This window comes from Oncorhynchus mykiss, chromosome 7 (genome assembly GCF_013265735.2).
Source record: "Oncorhynchus mykiss isolate Arlee chromosome 7, USDA_OmykA_1.1, whole genome shotgun sequence".
NCBI classification, from domain to species: domain Eukaryota; kingdom Metazoa; phylum Chordata; class Actinopteri; order Salmoniformes; family Salmonidae; genus Oncorhynchus; species Oncorhynchus mykiss.
Genome location: NC_048571.1, coordinates 7,150,772 through 7,172,545, shown reverse-complemented (window position 1 = coordinate 7,172,545; position 21,774 = coordinate 7,150,772). Strand labels below are relative to the sequence as shown.

Below are 21,774 nucleotides of genomic sequence, written 5' to 3'. Positions count from 1 at the left end.
AAGAAGACCACACAGCGTCGTCAGTCAGTGACACACACAGCGTCGTCAGTCAGTCAGTCAGTCACACACACACACACACACACAGCGTCGTCAGTCAGTGAGTGAGCAGAGTGGCCTTCTCCTTTGCCCTAATTAGCCCTCTCTAATTCAGCTCGTTAGGACTCGTTACAACTCGTTAGGGTTCCACTGACTCCCAGGTAATGAGGTCTGACAGGAGGAATCTGTCACCTGGACAGCTCCCCCAGTAAACCTGAGGAGACTAAGACCAGGGTGAGATGCCCAGACCATACACACAGGCTCACATACAGAGAGGAGAGAGGTAGTCACTAGAGGGAACAACACATACAGAGAGGTAGTCACTAGAGGGAACAACACATACAGAGAGGTAGTCACTAGAGGGAACAACACATACAGAGAGGTAGTCACTAGAGGGAATAACACATACAGAGAGGTAGTCACTAGAGGGAACAACACATACAGAGAGGTAGTCACTAGAGGGAACAACACATACAGAGAGGTAGTCACTAGAGGGAACAACACATACAGAGAGGTAGCCACTAGAGGGAACAACACATACAGAGAGGTAGCCACTAGAGGGAACAACACATACAGAGAGGTAGTCACTAGAGGGAACAACACATACAGAGAGGTAGCCACTAGAGGGAACAACACATACAGAGAGGTAGTCACTAGATGGAACAACACATACAGAGAGGTAGTCACTAGAGGGAACAACACATACAGAGAGGGAAGAGGTAGTCACTAGAGGGAACAACACATACAGAGAGGTAGTCACTAGAGGGAACAACACATACAGAGAGGGAAGAGGTAGTCACTAGAGGGAACAACACATAGAGAGGTAGTCACTAGAGGTAACAACACATACAGAGAGGTAGCCACTAGAGGGAACAACACATACAGAGAGGTAGTCACTAGAGGGAACAACACATACAGAGAGGTAGTCACTAGAGGGAACAACACATACTGAGAGGTAGTCACTAGAGGGAACAACACATACAGAGAGGTAGTCACTAGAGGGAACAACACATACAGAGAGGTAGTCACTAGAGGGAATAACACATACAGAGAGGTAGTCACTAGAGGGAACAACACATACAGAGAGGTAGTCACTAGAGGGAACAACACATACAGAGAGGTAGTCACTAGAGGGAACAACACATACAGAGAGGTAGTCACTAGAGGGAATAACACATACAGAGAGGTAGTCACTAGATGGAACAACACATACAGAGAGGTAGTCACTAGAGGTAACAACACATACAGAGAGGTAGTCACTAGAGGGAATAACACATACAGAGAGGTAGTCACTAGATGGAACAACACATACAGAGAGGTAGCCACTAGAGGGAACAACACATACAGAGAGGTAGCCACTAGAGGGAACAACACATACAGAGAGGTAGCCACTAGAGGGAACAACACATACAAAGAGGTAGCCACTAGAGGGAACAACACATACAGAGAGGTAGTCACTAGAGGGAACAACACATACAGAGAGGTAGCCACTAGAGGGAACAACACATACAGAGAGGTAGTCACTAGATGGAACAACACATACAGAGAGGTAGTCACTAGAGGGAACAACACATACAGAGAGGGAAGAGGTAGTCACTAGAGGGAACAACACATACAGAGAGGTAGTCACTAGAGGGAACAACACATACAGAGAGGGAAGAGGTAGTCACTAGAGGGAACAACACATAGAGAGGTAGTCACTAGAGGTAACAACACATACAGAGAGGTAGCCACTAGAGGGAACAACACATACAGAGAGGTAGTCACTAGAGGGAACAACACATACAGAGAGGTAGTCACTAGAGGGAACAACACATACTGAGAGGTAGTCACTAGAGGGAACAACACATACAGAGAGGTAGTCACTAGAGGGAACAACACATACAGAGAGGTAGTCACTAGAGGGAATAACACATACAGAGAGGTAGTCACTAGAGGGAACAACACATACAGAGAGGTAGTCACTAGAGGGAACAACACATACAGAGAGGTAGTCACTAGAGGGAACAACACATACAGAGAGGTAGTCACTAGAGGGAACAACACATACAGAGAGGTAGTCACTAGAGGGAACAACACATACAGAGAGGTAGTCACTAGAGGGAACAACACATACAGAGAGGTAGTCACTAGAGGGAACAACACATACAGAGAGGTAGTCACTAGAGGGAACAACACATACAGAGAGGTAGTCACTAGAGGGAACAACACATACAGAGAGGAGAGAGGTAGTCACTAGAGGGAACAACACATACAGAGAGGTAGTCACTAGAGGGAACAACACATACAGAGAGGTAGTCACTAGAGGGAACAACACATACAGAGAGGTAGTCACTAGAGGGAACAACACATACAGAGAGGGAAGAGGGAACAACACATACAGAGAGGTAGTCACTAGATGGAACAACACATACAGAGAGGTAGTCACTAGAGGGAACAACACATACAGAGAGGTAGTCACTAGATGGAACAACATATACAGAGAGGTAGTCACTAGATGGAACAACACATACAGAGAGGTAGTCACTAGAGGGAACAACACATACAGAGAGGTAGTCACTAGAGGGAACAACACATACAGAGAGGTAGTCACTAGAGGGAACAACACATACAGAGAGGTAGTCACTAGAGGGAACAACACATACAGAGAGATAGTCACTAGAGGGAACAACACATACAGAGAGGTAGTCACTAGATGGAACAACACATACAGAGAGGTAGTCACTAGATGGAACAACACATACAGAGAGGTAGTCACTAGAGGGAACAACACATACAGAGAGGTAGTCACTAGAGGGAACAACACATACAGAGAGGTAGTCACTAGAGGGAACAACACATACAGAGAGGTAGTCACTAGAGGGAACAACACATACAGAGAGATAGTCACTAGAGGGAACAACACATACAGAGAGGTAGTCACTAGAGGGAACAACACATACAGAGAGGGAAGAGGGAACAACACATACAGAGAGGTAGTCACTAGAGGGAACAACACATACAGAGAGGGAAGAGGGAACAACACATACAGAGAGGGAAGAGGGAACAAGGTACACATGGTACCACAGAAAGAAGAGGCAGACAGACAGCAGAATAGCTGTAAAATAGAGAGCAGATAGATACTATTGTCTTACAAGGTAAAAATACCCTAGACCCCCCCCCCCCCCCCAAAACAAGGGGTCTGAAATCAATTACACTTTGGTGGTTAGCTGCCCCTGGATAGTCACAGATAATTAAACAGCTCTTTTTTATGATGAACAGATTAGTGTCTCTGTTACTGAGCCTTTGCCTGGCTTGATACTGCTCCCTGATTGGCTGGCTGGGGGAAAATGGGCAAAGCTGATGGGAAGTGCCCTCAGCTGAATCACAATGCTCCAGTAGTGGCATGAAGAGCAGAGAGAGAGGAAAGGAGGGAGGGAGGAGGAGAGAGAGAGGGAGGAGGAGAGAGAGAGGGAGGAGGAGAGAGAGAGGGAGGGGAAGGAGAGAGAGGAAAGGACGGAGGGAGGAGGAGAGAGAGAGGGAGGAGGAGAGGGAGGGGAAGGAGAGAGAGGGAGGAGAGAGAGGTAGAGGGAGGGAAGGAGAGAGAGGTAGAGGGAGACAGAGCACGTTCCAGTAGTGGCATGAAGAGCAGAGAGAGAGGAAAGGAGGGAGGGAGGAGGAGAGAGAGAGGGAAGGAGAGAGAGGTAGAGGGAGACAGAGCACGCTCCAGTAGTAGCATGAAGAGCAGAGAGAGAGGAAAGGAGGGAGGGAGGAGGAGAGAGAGAGGTAGAGGGAGACAGAGCACGCTCCAGTAGTAGCATGAAGAGCAGAGAGAGAGGAAAGGAGGGAGGGAGGAGGAGAGAGAGAGGTAGAGGGAGAAAGAGCACGCTCCAGTAGTGGCATGAAGAGCAGATAAGAGGGGAAAGGTCAAGAGGGAGAGAAGGGATAGAGAGAGAGGTAGGGGGCAAGGAGAGAGAGGTAAGGGAAAGGGGAGAGTGTGTAGGGGGAGAGGGACAGTGTCTGGCTGAGCACAAACCTGGCTGCCTACCTACCTTGTGACCCGACCAGGAAGTCCTGAGAGAGTCCAGACCCATTGACATTTCTGTTCATATTAGCCCCGATGCAGATGAGTGGGATTAGAAGGTGTTTTAACAGACATTTGTACCCCTTTTCTGAAGCTTCTCACAGGGGACCTGGCTGAAACAGAACAGTTCCACAGCTCCAATGGTGCATATCATCCCCCTCCCAGACACAGTCCCGCCATTACGGCTCAGATTCAACTGTTTTAAATCACATATCGTCACCCTCCCAGACACAGTCCCACCATTACGGCTCAGATTCAACTGTTTTAAATCACATATCATCACCCTCCCAGACACAGTCCCACCATTACGGCTCAGATTCAACTGTTTTAAATCACATATCATCCCCCTCCCAGACACAGTCCCGCCATTACGGCTCAGATTCAACTGTTTTAAATCACATATCATCACCCTCCCAGACACAGTCCCACCATTACGGCTCAGATTCAACTGTTTTAAATCACATATCGTCACCCTCCCAGAAACAGTCACTTCATTACGGCTCAGATTCAACTGTTTTAAATCACATATCACCCCCCTCCCAGAAACAGTCACTTCATTACGGCTCAGATTCAACTGTTTTAAATCACATATCATCACCCTCCCAGACACAGACCCACCATTACGGCTCAGATTCAACTGTTTTAAATCACATATCGTCACCCTCCCAGAAACAGTCCCACCATTACGGCTCAGATTCAACTGTTTTAAATCACATATCATCACCCTCCCAGACACAGTCCCACCATTACGGCTCAGATTCAACTGTTTTAAATCACATATCACCCTCCCAGACACAGTCCCACCATTACGGCTCAGATTCAACTGTTTTAAATCACATATCACCCTCCCAGACACAGTCCCACCATTACGGCTCAGATTCAACTGTTTTAAATCACATATCATCACCCTCCCAGACACAGTCACTTCATTACGGCTCAGATTCAACTGTTTTAAATCACATATCATCCCCCTCCCAGACACAGTCCCACCATTACGGCTCAGATTCAACTGTTTTAAATCACATATCGTCACCCTCCCAGACACAGTCCCGCCATTACGGCTCAGATTCAACTGTTTTAAATCACATATCATCACCCTCCCAGACACAGTCCCACCATTACGGCTCAGATTCAACTGTTTTAAATCACATATCATCACCCTCCCAGACACAGTCCCACCATTACGGCTCAGATTCAACTGTTAAATAATCACATATCATCACCCTCCCAGACACAGTCCCACCATTACGGCTCAGATTCAACTGTTTTAAATCACATATCATCACCCTCCCAGACACAGTCCCACCATTACGGCTCAGATTCAACTGTTTTAAATCACATATCACCCTCCCAGACACAGTCCCACCATTACGGCTCAGATTCAACTGTTTTAAATCACATATCGTCACCCTCCCAGACACAGTCCCGCCATTACGGCTCAGATTCAACTGTTTTAAATCACATATCATCACCCTCCCAGACACAGTCACTTCATTACGGCTCAGATTCAACTGTTTTAAATCACATATCATCACCCTCCCAGACACAGTCCCACCATTACGGCTCAGATTCAACTGTTTTAAATCACATATCGTCACCCTCCCAGACAAAGTCCCACCATTACGGCTCAGATTCAACTGTTTTAAATCACATATCACCACCCTCCCAGACACAGTCCCGCCATTACGGCTCAGATTCAACTGTTTTAAATCACATATCGTCACCCTCCCAGAAACAGTCCCACCATTACGGCTCAGATTCAACTGTTTTAAATCACATATCGTCACCCTCCCAGACACAGTCCCGCCATTACGGCTCAGATTCAACTGTTTTAAATCACATATCATCACCCTCCCAGACACAGTCACTTCATTACGGCTCAGATTCAACTGTTTTAAATCACATATCATCACCCTCCCAGACACAGTCCCACCATTACGGCTCAGATTCAACTGTTTTAAATCACATATCATCACCCTCCCAGACACAGTCACTTCATTACGGCTCAGATTCAACTGTTTTAAATCACATATCATCACCCTCCCAGACACAGTCCCACCATTACGGCTCAGATTCAACTGTTTTAAATCACATATCATCACCCTCCCAGACACAGTCCCACCATTACGGCTCAGATTCAACTGTTTTAAATCACATATCATCACCCTCCCAGACACAGTCACTTCATTACGGCTCAGATTCAACTGTTTTAAATCACATATCATCACCCTCCCAGACACAGTCACTTCATTACGGCTCAGATTCAACTGTTTTAAATCACATATCATCACCCTCCCAGAAACAGTCACTTCATTACGGCTCAGATTCAACTGTTTTAAATCACATATCATCACCCTCCCAGACACAGTCACTTCATTACGGCTCAGATTCAACTGTTTTAAATCACATATCATCACCCTCCCAGAAACAGTCACTTCATTACGGCTCAGATTCAACTGTTTTAAATCACATATCATCACCCTCCCAGAAACAGTCCCTTCATTACGGCTCAGATTCAACTGTTTTAAATCACATATCATCACCCTCTCAGAAACAGTCACTTCATTACGGCTCAGATTCAACTGTTTTAAATCACATATCATCACCCTCCCAGAAACAGTCCCTTCATTACGGCTCAGATTCAACTGTTTTAAATCACATATCGTCACCCTCCCAGACACAGTCACTTCATTACGGCTCAGATTCAACTGTTTTAAATCACATATCATCACCCTCCCAGACACAGTCACTTCATTACGGCTCAGATTCAACTGTTTTAAATCACATATCATCACCCTCCCAGAAACAGTCACTTCATTACGGCTCAGATTCAACTGTTTTAAATCACATATCATCACCCTCCCAGAAACAGTCACTTCATTACGGCTCAGATTCAACTGTTTTAAATCACAGAGGATCGTTTTATTTCCAAGTATTAATATTTTTCAACTAAGTTAAGGACAGCACATAGGACTGCATGTAGACAGCAAGCTTTATGGGACAATCAAATGAAACAAACGATAGATACATTACACACACAGATAGATACATTACACACACAGATAGATACATTACACAGACAGATAGATACATTACACAGACAGATAGATACATTACACAGACAGATAGATACATTACACACACAGATAGATACATTACACACACAGATAGATACATTACAGATAGATACATTACACAGACAGATAGATACATTACACACACAGATAGATACATTACACACACAGATAGATACGTTACACAGACAGATAGATACATTACACAGACAGATAGATACATTACACACACAGATAGATGCAGCCTGTCTACGTTTCACACTGAATTCACTTCATCTCATTTCCAAACCATCAAACAGTGGGATTATTCAATTGGGAGTAAATAAGACATCTTCTCAATTAGCCCCTGCTAGATCTGTTATGGTCTGTTTAAAATGTTTACCAGCCAAGGTCTGTACTAACAGTGAACCAATTCAGTCTGAACACATTACCAAGACAACAAGGAGAACTCGCAGACAAAATAATTTGGGGACAAATACGGCAATTACAGAAAGGCCTAGCTACCTACCACTTCACTTATTATCCATATACAGACTAATCTGTGCTTCAGGAATGGGAACATGAGAGAGGTAATACACACACAGAGGGAGAGACAGACACACAGAGGGAGAGAGACACACACAGAGGGAGAGAGAGAGCGAGACAGAGGGAGAGAGAGACAGACAAAGAGGGAGAGAGAGACCGACAGAGGGAGAGAGACCGACAGAGGGAGAGAGACCGACAGAGGGAGAGAGACCGACAGAGGGAGAGAGACCGACAGAGGGAGAGCGAGAGACAGAGGGGGAGAGAGAGACAAAGACACAGACAGAGGGAGAGAGAGGTAGAAAGAGAGAGAGACAGACAGACAGAGGGAGAGAGAGGGAGAGCGAGAGAGACACACAGACAGAGGAAGAGAGAGAGACAGACAGAGGGAGAGAGAGAGAGACAGAGGGAGAGAGAGAGACAGAGGGAGAGAGAGAGACAGAGGGAGAGAGAGAGACAGAGGGAGAGAGAGAGACAGAGGGAGAGAGAGGGAGACAGACAGAGGGAGAGAGAGACTCACAGCCAGACACACATTATTATGCATTTCTTCATTATTAAATTGGGGGATGAAACCCTAGATGAGGTCATCTCGTTGACCAGATCATCTGATGAGTCAGCCATAAATAATAGACCCTTAGTCTTCCCTTATTAGCATCCCTCCTCACGACGACTGCATCAGCCTGGGATGAATGGCTCTCTGATTGGCTCGTCAGCCAGTTTAATGTCAATAGTAAATTGGAAGCCTTGTTAACCTAGTTGGGGACAGGATTACGGGGAGAGATAGTAAGCAGCCAGTCATGTAAAAATGAATGTCTATCAGGGTCTAATTTAATCAAGGGCAGCTCCCTTTTTACAGAGGAATTACAATGTAGGAAGCCAATTATTTTCAACGTTTACGCTGTGGTCCCTGCCTGTCAGATAAGTGTGTGTGTGTGTGTGTGTGTGTGTGTGTGTGTGTGTGTGTGTGTGTGTGTGTGTGTGTGTGTGTGAGAGAGAGAGAGAGAGAGAGAGATTTAAAAAAATGCAGGGAATGGCTGGCTCCTATCAGTGGGATAAAGATGATGCTGTGGGGTGGAGGGAAGGACCAGCTAGTTAACTAACAGATTAAAACAGACCTCACCAAGAGGGAAGGACCAGCTAGTTAACTAACAGATTAAACAGACCTCACCAAGAGAGAAGGACCAGCTAGTTAACTAACAGATTAAACAGACCTAACCAAGAGAGAAGGACCAGCTAGTTAACTAACAGATTAAACAGACCTCACCAAGAGAGAAGGACCAGTTAGTTAACAAACATATTAAACAGACCTCACCAAGAGAGAAGGACCAGCTAGTTAACTAACAGATTAAACAGACCTCACCAAGAGAGAAGGACCAGCTAGTTAACTAACAGATTAAACAGACCTCACCAAGAGAGAAGGACCAGCTAGTTAACTAACAGATTAAACAGACCTCACCAAGAGGGAAGGACCAGCTAGTTAACTAACAGAATAAACAGACCTCACCAAGAGGGAAGGACCAGCTAGTTAACTAACATATTAAACAGACCTCACCAAGAGAGAAGGACCAGCTAGCTAACTAACAGAATAAACAGACCTCACCAAGAGGGAAGGACCAGCTAGTTAACTAACAGAATAAACAGACCTCACCAAGAGAGAAGAACCAGCTAGTTAACTAACAGATTAAACAGACCTCACCAAGAGGGAAGGACCAGCTAGTTAACTAACAGATTAAACAGACCTCACCAAGAGGGAAGGACCAGCTAGTTAACTAACAGATTAAACAGACCTCACCAAGAGAGAAGGACCAGCTAGTTAACTAACAGAATAAACAGACCTCACCAAGAGGGAAGGAGGGAAGGACCAGCTAGTTAACTAACAGATTAAACAGACCTCACCAAGAGAGAAGGACCAGCTAGTTAACTAACAGATTAAACAGACCTCACCAAGAGAGAAGGACCAGCTAGTTAACTAACAGAATAAACAGACCTCACCAAGAGAGAAGAACCAGCTAGTTAACTAACAGATTAAACAGACCTCACCAAGAGAGAAGAACCAGCTAGTGAACTAACATATTAAACAGACCTCACCAAGAGAGAAGAACCAGCTAGTTAACTAACAGATTAAACAGACCTCACCAAGAGGGAAGGACCAGCTAGTTAACTAACAGATTAAACAGACCTCACCGAGAAGGACCAGCTAGTTAACTAACAGAATAAACAGACCTCACCAAGACCCAGGCTATCTACAGCTCTTCGTCTGGGACAGCACTCACAGGCAGCACGCACAAAAGTGCACGCACAAAGACTTGAAAGTGTGCACACACACATCCAAGCAAACGCACACAGACACCGAGGAGAGCCCCAGCACACCTCTACCCTGGGGGATAATTATCCTGTGTGGGCCCCTGTCCCCTCTGGTCCCTGGGGCCCAATCCCACCGCTTTCTGGAGGGTGGGCCTCACCCTCCCACACCTGCACCCCGGTCCAGATTAAAAGCCCTGTCTGGTCTAATTTTAAATGTGTTACCGCTGCCCTTTCTTAGGGGAACAAGACTAATCTATTCCCATAAAGGCTTATCTCTGTCCTCCGTGAGGCACGCTGGGCCTTCTGTTGAATTATTACTAGCTGGACATTTGTCATGAGGCAGGCTGACGTGAAGTGTGTCGTAGGGCTGGGCGCTGAGGAGCTGGTCGTGTGTCTGTGGAATGATGGCGTGCCTGGGATGGCTGGCTGTTTCCCTCTCCTCTTTTCTCTCGTTCCCTCCATCCTTCAGCTGTCTAATTAAGGTGAGGCCTCCTAGCATCCCCTCCCCCTTTCCTTGTCCCATTATTGTCCACCACCAATTACTTCCCCCTCCCCGCCCACTTCACAAAGCTAGGTGACCAGTCAGTCTATCCAACACTTCAATCCTTTCAGTTACCCTCTCCAGTTCAACTGTAGACTGAAACAAACACATTGACCCCAACAGTCAGAGGGTGAAGCTAACAAAGGTCAACTGCGAGCAGGAGGATGGGCCGTGCAAAGGCGTGTTGATGCGCTGGTCAAGACAATCAGCCACTATGACAGGCTGCCAAACGTCAGCGTGTGTTTGCGTGTCGGGGGTCGTGTCGAGTGATGGCGACATGGCCGCCAAAGGAACGCCACAATCCCACAAAGTCACCGGCAGGCTGGATGAGAGGAGCTGTCACTACTGCTGGCTCAGGCCTGCTAACGCCTCCGTCAAACAGGCAGCTAACGGCCCTCCAGACTCACGGCCCAGGCCTCTGGTGTGGTATCCATGGCAGCCATCACATCATTAACACAATGAGAGAGTTGCTTGATGATAATAATGAGTTACACCAGCACAGCAGTGCAAGGCCTACGGGTTACTACTGTAGTAGTCATTGTTCCCAGTTTCAGCAGCCCTTGACCCGGCCCTCAGCACTGACCATCAGATAGGGGGCGTCACCGGGCCAGACCAAACACAGCCTACCAGGGGCTGTAGCCATCAGATGGGGGGGGGGGGTGGGGTCGCCGGACCAGACCAAACACAGCCTACCAGGAGCTGTAGCCATCAGATAGAGGGGGGGGGGGTCGCCGGACCAGACCAAACACAGCCTACCAGGAGCTGTAGCCATCAGATAGGGGGGGTTACCGGACCAGACCAAACACAGCCTACCAGGAGCTGTAGCCATCAGATAGGGGGGGTTACCGGACCAGACCAAACACAGCCTACCAGGAGCTGTAGCCATTAGAGGTGATAATGGTTAACTGCGGGCAGCGAGAGGTTCAAGTGAACGTTTAGAGAAGGTTGATGATTTTGGTGTTTTTGGGGGCCTTTTGCCACATTGTGTCAAGGGAACTCTAGAGGACAGCAGCCTATGGCTACAGCAGAGCAGTGCTGGCTGGTACCCTGGAGTCAGACACACTGCACTGGGTTCACCATCACTTTCTTCTCTTCTGACTATTCTGGCAGCCTTCTCAAAACACTCCCTTATTTCACTATTTACAACATTCACTATAGCATCTCTACATCATGAACAGAGAGTCCTGGCCCCAGTGACCAACAGACAGAGAGAGAAGCTTGGAGAGGGAGGAGGGCTGAGTAAAGCTCATTGGTCTGAAGAGAGAGAGAGAAGCTTGGAGAGAGAGGAGGGCTGAGTAAAGCTCATTGGTCTGAAGAGAGAGAGAGAGAGAGAGAGAGAGAGAGAGAGAGAAGCTTGGCGAGGGAGGAGGGCTGAGTAAAGCTCATTGGTCTGAAGAGAGAGAGAGAAGCTTGGAGAGAGAGGAGGGCTGAGTAAAGCTCATTGGTCTGAAGAGAGAGAGAGAGAGAGAGAGAGAGAGAGAAGCTTGGAGAGAGAGGAGGGCTGAGTAAAGCTCATTGGTCTGAAGAGAGAGAAGCTTGGAGAGAGAGGAGGGCTGAGTAAAGCTCATTGGTCTGAAGAGAGAGAAGCTTGGAGAGAGAGGAGGGCTGAGTAAAGCTCATTGGTCTGAAGAGAGAGAGAACGAGAGAGAGAGAGAGGAGAGAGAGAGGAGAGAGAGAGAGAGGAGAGAGAAGCTTGGCGAGGGAGGAGGGCTGAGTAAAGCTCATTGGTCTGAAGAGAGAGAGAAAGAGAGAGAAGCTTGGCGAGGGAGGAGGGCTGAGTAAAGCTCATTGGTCTGAAGAGAGAGAGAGAGAGAAAGAGAGAGAGAGAAGCTTGGAGACAGAGGAGGGCTGAGGAAAGCTCATTGGTCTGAAGAGAGAGCAGGACAGCAGGGGAGGCCTATCATGTCACATATATTATCAGATCTGTATGGAGGCTACAGCGAGCGGCGCTAAGCTACGTGTGATCTCTCCAAAGATGGTTCCTCCCTCCGCTCCAAACGGGACAGAGCAGAGAGAAGAGGAGGAAAAATGTGTTTAATACTCCCATGCCAATGCACTGCTTCTCCCTCCAAACCGCCATCTCTTTCAATTCAATTCAATTCAATTCAATTCAAGGAGCTTTATTGGCATGGGAAACATTTGTTAACATTGCCAAAGCAAGTGAGGTAGATAATATATAAAGTGAATATATAAAGTGAAATAAACAATAAAAATGAACAGTAAACATTACACATACAGAAGTTTAAAACAATAAAGACAATCCAAATGTCCTATTATATATATACAGTGTTTTAACAATGTACAAATGTAAAATAAAATAATAAAATAAATAAGCATAAATATGGGTTGTATTTACAATGGTGTTTGTTCTTCACTGGTTGCCCTTTTCTCGTGGCAACAGGTCACAAATCTTGCTGCTGTGATGGCACACTGTGGAATTTCACCCAGTAGATATGGGAGTTTATCAAAATTGGATTTGTTTTCGAATTCTTTGTGGATCTGTGTAATCTGAGGGAAATATGTCTCTCTAATATGGTCATACATTGGGCAATAGGTTAGGAAGTGCAGCTCAGTTTCCACCTCATTTTGTGGGCAGTGAGCACATAGCCTGTCTTCTCTTGAGAGCCATGTCTGCCTACGGCGGCCTTTCTCAATAGCAAGGCTATGCTCACTGAGTCTGTACATAGTCAAAGCTTTCCTTAATTTTGGGTCAGTCACAGTGGTCAGGTATTCTGCCACTGTGTACTCTCTGTTTAGGGCCAAATAGCATTCTAGTTTGCTCAGTTTTTTTGTTAATTCTTTCCAATGTGTCAAGTAATTATCTTTTTGTAATCATCTTTCTCTCTCCCTCCAACCCTCCCTCTCTTTCTCTCCATTCCCCCCCCTCTCGCTGTCCCTACAACCCTCCCTCTCTTTCTCTCTCTCTCCATCCCTTTCTCTCTCTCTCTCTCTCTCTCCATCCCTTTCTCTCCCTCTCTCTCTCTCTCCATCTCCATTCCTCCCTCCCTTTCTCTCTCCCTCTCCCTTTCTCTCTCCCTCTCCCTTTCTCTCTCCCTCTCCATTCCTCCCTCCATGCCTCCTCCATCCCTCAAACAGGACCTAACACTAATGCCCACATCTCTCCCTCCCTTGCTTCCCCCAAACAGAACAGGACCTAATTGGAAGGCGAGAGAAAGGGAGAGGTACCAGACCATGACAGGCGGGAGGTCAGTGTAATTGCTGCTGGCCATATTTAACATTAAGATAATCAGTCCATTAATTACCCCCTGGATCATTAAATCAGTCACTTGCTAAATTACATTTCTGCATCTATTACTCAGTGGAGAGACCACGGGGCCAGGGAGAGACCACGGGGCCAGGGAGAGACCACGAGGCCAGGGAGAGACCACGAGGCCAGGGAGAGACCACGGGGCCAGGGAGAAACCACGGGGCCAGGGAGAGACCACGAGGCCAGGGAGAGACCACGAGGCCAGGGAGAGACCACGGGGCCAGGGAGAGACCACGGGGCCCGGGAGAGACCACGGAGAGACCACAGGGCCAAGGAGAGACCACGGGGCCAGGGAGAGACTTGTTTCATCCATCCAGATGGATTCAGATTCAGCCACCAGCCAAAGCCTGGACACAGTTCTACTGACCTTCTATACCTAGCTAGTAGCTACTGACCTTCTATACCTAGCTAGTAGCTACTGGCCTTCTATACCTAGCTAGTAGCTACTGACCTTCTATACCTAGCTAGTAGCTACTGGCCTTCTATACCTAGCTAGTAGCTACTGGCCTTCTATACCTAGCTAGTAGCTACTGACCTTCTATACCTAGCTAGTAGCTACTGGCCTTCTATACCTAGCTAGTAGCTACTGACCTTCTATACCTAGCTAGTAGCTACTGACCTTCTATACCTAGCTAGTAGCTACTGGCCTTCTATACCTAGCTAGTAGCTACTGGCCTTCTATATCTAGCTAGTAGCTACTGGCCTTCTATACCTAGCTAGTAGCTACTGGCCTACTATACCTAGCTAGTAGCTACTGGCCTTCTATACCTAGCTAGTAGCTACTGACCTTCTATACCTAGCTAGTAGCTACTGACCTTCTATACCTAGCTAGTAGCTACTGACCTTCTATACCTAGCTAGTAGCTACTGACCTTCTATACCTAGCTAGTAGCTACTGGCCTTCTATACCTAGCTAGTAGCTACTGGCCTTCTATACCTAGCTAGTAGCTACTGGCCTACTATACCGAGCTAGTAGCTACTGGCCTTCTATACCTAGCTAGTAGTACCACGGGGCCAGGGAGAGACCACGGGGCCAAGAGGGCCACCATTGTTCCTGTTCCCAAGAAAGCTAAGGTAACTGAGCTAAATGACTACCGCCCCGTAGCACTCACATCCGTCATCATGAAGTGCTTTGAGAGACTAGTCAAGGACCATATCACCTCCACCCTACCTGACACCCTAGACCCACTCCAATTTGCTTACCGCCCAAATAGGTCCACAGACGATGCAATCTCAACCACACTGCACACTGCCCTAACCCATCTGGACAAGAGGAATACCTATGTGAGAATGCTGTTCATCGACTACAGCTCGGCATTCAACACCATAGTACCCTCCAAGCTCGTCATCAAGCTCGAGACCCTGGGTCTCGACCCCGCCCTGTGCAACTGGGTACTGGACTTCCTGACGGGCCGCCCCCAGGTGGTGAGGGTAGGCAACAACATCTCCCCCCCGCTGATCCTCAACACTGGGGCCCCACAAGGTTGCGTTCTGAGCCCTCTCCTGTACTCCCTGTTCACCCACGACTGCGTGGCCACGCACGCCTCCAACTCAATCATCAAGTTTGCGGACGACACAACAGTGGTAGGCTTGATTACCAACAACGATGAGACGGCCTACAGGGAGGAGGTGAGGGCCCTCGGAGTGTGGTGTCAGGAAAACAACCTCACACTCAACGTCAACAAAACTAAGGAGATGATTGTGGACTTCAGGAAACAGCAGAGGGAACACCCCCCTATCCACATCGATGGAACAGTAGTGGAGAGGGTAGCAAGTTTTAAGTTCCTCGGCATACACATCACAGACAAACTGAATTGGTCCACTCACACAGACAGCATCGTGAAGAAGGCGCAGCAGCGCCTCTTCAACCTCAGGAGGCTGAAGAAATTCGGCTTGTCACCAAAAGCACTCACAAACTTCTACAGATGCACAATCGAGAGCATCCTGGCGGGCTGTATCACCGCCTGGTATGGCAACTGCACCGCCCTCAACCGTAAGGCTCTCCAGAGGGTAGTGAGGTCTGCACAACGCATCACCGGGGGCAAACTACCTGCCCTCCAGGACACCTACACCACCCATAAAGATCATCAAGGACATCAACCACCCGAGCCACTGCCTGTTCACCCCGCTATCATCCAGAAGGCGAGGTCAGTACAGGTGCATCAAAGCTGGGACCGAGAGACTGAAAAACAGCTTCTATCTCAAGGCCATCAGACTGTTAAACAGCCACCACTAACACTGAGTGGCTGCTGCCAACACACTGACACTGACTCAACTCCAGCCACTTTAATAATGGGAATTGATGGGAAATGATGTAAATATATCACTAGCCACTTTAAACAATGCTACCTTATATAAATGTTACTTACCCTACATTATTCATCTCATATGCATACGTATATACTGTACTCTATATCATCGACGGTATCCTTATGTAATACATGTATCACTAGCCACTTTATACTATACTATGCCACTTTGTTTACATACTCATCTCATTTGTACATACTGTACCCGATACCATCTACTGTATCTTGCCTATGCTGCTCTGTACCATCACTCATTCATATATCCTTATGTACATATTCTTTATCCCCTTACACTGTGTACAAGACAGTAGTTTTGGAATTGTTAGTTAGATTACTTGTTATTACTGCATTGTCGGAACTAGAAGCACAAGCATTTCGCTACACTCGCATTAACATCTGCTAACCATGTGTATGTGACAAATAAAATTTGATTTGATTTGATTTGATTAGCTAGTAGCTACTGACCTACTATACCTAGCTAGTAGCTACTGACCTTCTATACCTAGCTAGTAGCTACTGACCTTCTATACCTAGCTAGTAGCTACTGGCCTTCTATACCTAGCTAGTAGCTACTGACCTTCTATACCTAGCTAGTAGCTACTGGCTTTCTATACCTAGCTAGTAGCTACTGACCTTCTATACCTAGCTAGTAGCTACTGGCCTTCTATACCTAGCTAGTAGCTACTGACCTTCTATACCTAGCTAGTAGCTACTGGCCTTCTATACCTAGCTAGTAGCTACTGGCTTTCTATACCTAGCTAGTAGCTACTGACCGTCTATACCTACTGGCCTTTGTTATATAAATATTCATACACATAGCTCATATAAACAAAGACATTCCGCCGTAAGAACACATACACCCAGCCATAAGACTGACCCCCTCTTCCTTATATAAACACACATCTCATCTCCCTCTAACTGGCCGGTCCCAAGAGCAAAGAACTTTTGCTGTGCACCAATGGGGCCCGCTCTGGCTAGAGCAAGGCCCGCCTCCAACCCTCCGACCAGTCAAGAAGACCGAAACGACAAGACTCCACCTACTTTATTCTATGTATAAAAATGTATGTAACCATTGTATAGGCCTCTTTTTCACCTGGCTCCTTGCCGAGTTATGTGAACTAGGTCCGTGCACGTAAAACTGCGGGACAAGATATCTCTGACTCATTAAAACTGTCTTTTGTTACAACTGAAATCCACTCTGTCCAGCGTCCGTGATTTGGTCTCAACTCTCCAGTATTTCAACACTAACACCTTCTATACCTAGCTAGTAGCTACTGGCCTTCTATACCTAGCTAGTAGCTACTGACCTTCTATACCTAGCTAGTAGCTACTGGCCTTCTATACCTAGCTAGTAGCTACTGACCTTCTATACCTAGCTAGTAGCTACTGGCCTTCTATACCTAGCTAGTAGCTACTGGCCTTCTATACCTAGCTAGTAGCTACTGACCTTCTATACCTAGCTAGTAGCTACTGACCTTCTATACCTAGCTAGTAGCTACTGGCCTTCTATACCTAGCTAGTAGCTACTGACCTTCTATACCTAGCTAGTAGCTACTGACCTTCTATACCTAGCTAGTAGCTACTGGCCTTCTATACCTAGCTAGTAGCTACTGACCTTCTATACCTAGCTAGTAGCTACTGACCTTCTATACCTAGCTAGTAGCTACTGGCCTTCTATACCTAGCTAGTAGCTACTGACCTTCTATACCTAGCTAGTAGCTACTGGCCTTCTATACCTAGCTAGTAGCTACTGACCTTCTATACCTAGCTAGTAGCTACTGACCTTCTATACCTAGCTAGTAGCTACTGGCTTTCTATACCTAGCTAGTAGCTACTGGCCTTCTATACCTAGCTAGTAGCTACTGGCCTTCTATACCTAGCTAGTAGCTACTGACCTTCTATACCTAGCTAAATGAAATGCATACAATCCAACAGTAGATACTTTATTCCAAGACACTCAGATGTCTGTCTTTGTGTCGTGGTTCACGTAGTGAAGATCTGAGGGATAACCAGTTTAATTTAGCATACATCAAGTATCAGTACACACATATCAAGTACATGATCGACTCAGGTCATGCAATGTGACTTATCTCATAAACATCCCAGAGACAGGTCTGTACACATCACGTCACAGACCATGGGACACTCAGCATGAGGCTGCAGGAGCACCATGCTGCATGTGAGCTGCAGTAGTGTACAGTAGAGGGACGTAGTGAACACTGAACAGCCACTTAAGGAATGGCCGAGGAAGTACTATCCTATCGATAGGCAGCGACGACGGGAGACAAATGTCTGGCGAGCTCTGCCAAGCCGAGCCGAGCGTCCTGGGTTAATTGAGATAATATTGACCCCTTCTGTAATCTGTTCCCCTGGTCGCTCCACCCGACGGGGATACATGCCTCCCAAATACACAAATAAATAGGTACATGAATAACAATAAATGCATTAGCCGACTGACGGAAGGGGAGATGAGCGTGTGTGTGTGTGTGTGTGGTGCGTTGCGTGCATCTGTGTGTGTGTGGTGCGTGCATGCATCTGTGTGTGTGTGTGTGTGGTGCGTGCATGCATCTGTGTGTGTGTGTGGTGCATGCATCTGTGTGTGTGTGTGGTGCATGCATCTGTGTGTGTGAGGTGCGTGCATGCATCTGTGTGTGTGTGTGCATGCTTGGTGTGTGTAAAAGGGAAACTGGTGGATCCATAGCCAGAGATGTTTGGTGTAGGGGCCAGTAATTAAAAGGTGCTTGTGGAGAGTAATGAGAACAGGAGGAAAATGGGAAGTCGATATTTATGCAGCCAGCAGTCAGCTCTAATTTGTTATGATGGCTGGTGGTGGAGCATGGGCTTGGCTGACAATAATTGTGTGTGTGTGTGTGTGTGTGTGTGCTGATAATTACACCGCCCAGCAGACGTTAGTGCAGAGGGGCTGGGGCCAGTGAGAGTACAAGCCACAGATATTAACACTGTTACCATGTTAAACGTCACTGATTACTCCGTACTCACTTCCCCCTCTCTCTAATGGATAACTCTTACCTACTGTCCACCTCTGCTGCCAATATCATTACAATGTCCCTGTCACTGTCACTACTGCTGTCCCCAGTTTCCATCACTACTACTGTCCCCAGTTTCCATCACTTCTACTGTCCCCAGTTTCCATCCCTACTACTGTCCCCAGTTTCCATCCCTACTACTGATCCCAGTTTCCATCCCTACTACTGATCCCAGTTTCCATCACTACTACTGTCCCCAGTTTCCATCACTTCTACTGTCCCCAGTTTCCATCCCTACTACTGTCCCCAGTTTCCATCCCTACTACTGATCCCAGTTTCCATCCCTACTACTGTCCCCAGTTTCCATCACTACTACTGTCCCTAGTTTCATCACTACTACTGTCCCCAGTTCCCATCCCTACTAGAGTGAGCAGAGAGAGAGAGCGAGAGTAGAGAGAGAGTGAGCAGAGAGAGAGAGAGCGAGTAGAGAGAGAGCGAGCGAGCAGAGAGAGAGAGCGAGTAGAGAGAGAGCGAGCGAGCAGAGAGAGAGAGAGCGAGCAGAGAGAGAGAGAGCGAGCAGAGAGAGAGCGAGCAGAGAGAGAGCGAGCAGAGAGAGAGAGAGAGAGAGAGAGCGAGCAGAGAGAGAGAGAGCGAGCGAGCAGAGAGAGAGAGAGCGAGCAGAGAGAGGGAGAGCGAGCAGAGAGAGTGAGCAGAGAGAGAGCGAGCAGAGAGAGAGAGAGCAGAGAGAGAGCGAGCAGAGAGAGCGAGCAGAGAGAGCGAGCGAGCAGAGAGAGAGAGCAGAGAGAGAGAGCAGAGAGAAAGAGCAGAGAGCGAGTGAGCAGAGAGGAGAGGAAACAGACAGAGACAAAGAGACTGGAGTGCTCCCCCTACCTGGTGGCGTCGGGTGCTGGTTTGAGGCGTCCCTGTGCGTTGCCCTCCCACACTTCATTGGCCAGCTCGTTGCCTATAGAGGTCATGACCTTGAGAAGCTCCAGGGGCCACTCATCCAGGTCCAGGGACCGAACACGAGATAGGTGGGTCCCCAGGTTCCTGTGGATCCCTGAACACTCGATACAGATCAATGCTCCCAGGTTGAGACTGGCCCAGTCGGGGTCTGGGAAACAGAGAAAAGACACACATTTTAGATACTTCATTTGAATCCATAAGACATATTTGCAAAATGATTCAAAAGGTCATAGAAAAATGGATACAATCATAAAACGTATTATTGTTTATTTTAACTGGATAATAAAATCAATCAATCAATCAATACCATATTACTGAAGGATCAGACGGGAGGTGAAGGAGACAGAACAGGTATTACTGAAGGATCAGACAGGAGGTGAAGGAGACAGAACAGGTATTACTGAAGGATCAGACGGGAGGTGAAGGAGACAGAACAGGTATTACTGAAGGATCAGACGGGAGGTGAAGGAGACAGAACAGGTATTACTGAAGGATCAGACGGGAGGTGAAGGAGACAGAAAAGGTATTACTGAAGGATCAGACGGGAGGTGAAGGAGATAGAACAGGTATTACTGAAGGATCAGACGGGAGGTGAAGGAGACAGAACAGGTATTACTGAAGGATCAGACGGGAGGTGAAGGAGACAGAACAGGTATTACTGAAGGATCAGGCAGAACAGGTATTACTGAAGGATCAGACGGGAGGTACACTGTTGTTAGCTATCAGAGGTAAAATAGATAGTTGTAACTCACTCTGGGCCTCACAGTCCACACAGCGAGAGTTCCCTCTTAGGCTCCTCACATTCTGTAAGGCCATGGCCTCAGACTGGCTGGTCAGACGTGACTGTAGGAAAACAATCCAACCGCCATTGTTATGGATGGCTATAACAGCAGACACAGTCACTAACCTAGACACACACACCAGGTTCATCACACAACTCATTTAGATTGGTTTCCACCAAACATAAGCAAGAGAATGTGTGTGTGTGTGTGTGTGTGTGTGTGTGTGTGTGTGTGTGTGTGTGTGTGAGAGAACAAATAACACAACAAACAGAAGTGGAGACAACAGAAGGTATTCTACAGTGCAAATGTTCCTCCGAGGCCTGGGGCGTCAACAGAGCAGAGGGCTGGCTGGCTCAGATGAGGCTGGCCTGGTCCACTACGCTGTGGGAGGGAAATGGCACCGCTACGCCTATATTACACTTACAGTAATTGCCATTTGTAATTATTTGAACGTGTTTGGGGGTTGAGCAAGTGTGTGTGTGTGTGTGAATAGGCCTATAGGAGAGTGTGTGTGTGTGTGTGAGAATAGGTCTATAGGAGTGTGTGTGTGTGTGTGTGTGAGAATAGGCCTATAGGAGAGTGTGTGTGTGTGTGTGAGAATAGGTCTATAGGAGTGTGTGTGAATAGGCCTATAGGAGAGTGTGTGTGTGAATAGGCCTATAGGAGAGTGTGTGTGTGTGAATGGGCCTTTTGGAGAGAGTGTGTGTGAATAGGCCAATAGGAGAGTGTGTGTATGTGTGAATAGGCCCATAGGAGAGTGTGTGTGTGAGAATAGGTCTATAGGAGAGTGTGTGTGTGAATAGGCCAATAGGAGAGTGTGTGTGTGTGAATAGGCCTATAGGAGAGTGTGTGTGTGGATAGGTCTATAGGAGAGTGTGTGTGTGTGAATAGGCCTATAGGAGAGTGTGTGTATGTGAATAGGC

The 21,774-nt window shown here is 47.1% G+C and overlaps 1 protein-coding gene across 7 annotated transcripts in view; it reads right to left on the bottom strand.

The window, feature by feature from the left end:
* Nucleotides 1–21,774, bottom strand: part of LOC110527298 (arf-GAP with GTPase, ANK repeat and PH domain-containing protein 1) — a 249,244-nt gene that overhangs the window by 11,689 nt on the left and 215,781 nt on the right. For all 7 annotated transcript variants that reach the window (XM_036982303.1, XM_036982301.1, XM_036982302.1 and 4 more), the window contains 2 exons: nucleotides 20,822–20,912; nucleotides 19,995–20,217 (listed from right to left, as the gene is read on the bottom strand). In XM_036982303.1, the coding sequence (XP_036838198.1) occupies nucleotides 19,995–20,217; nucleotides 20,822–20,912 (314 nt within the window). The remainder of the gene's footprint in view (nucleotides 1–19,994; nucleotides 20,218–20,821; nucleotides 20,913–21,774) is intronic.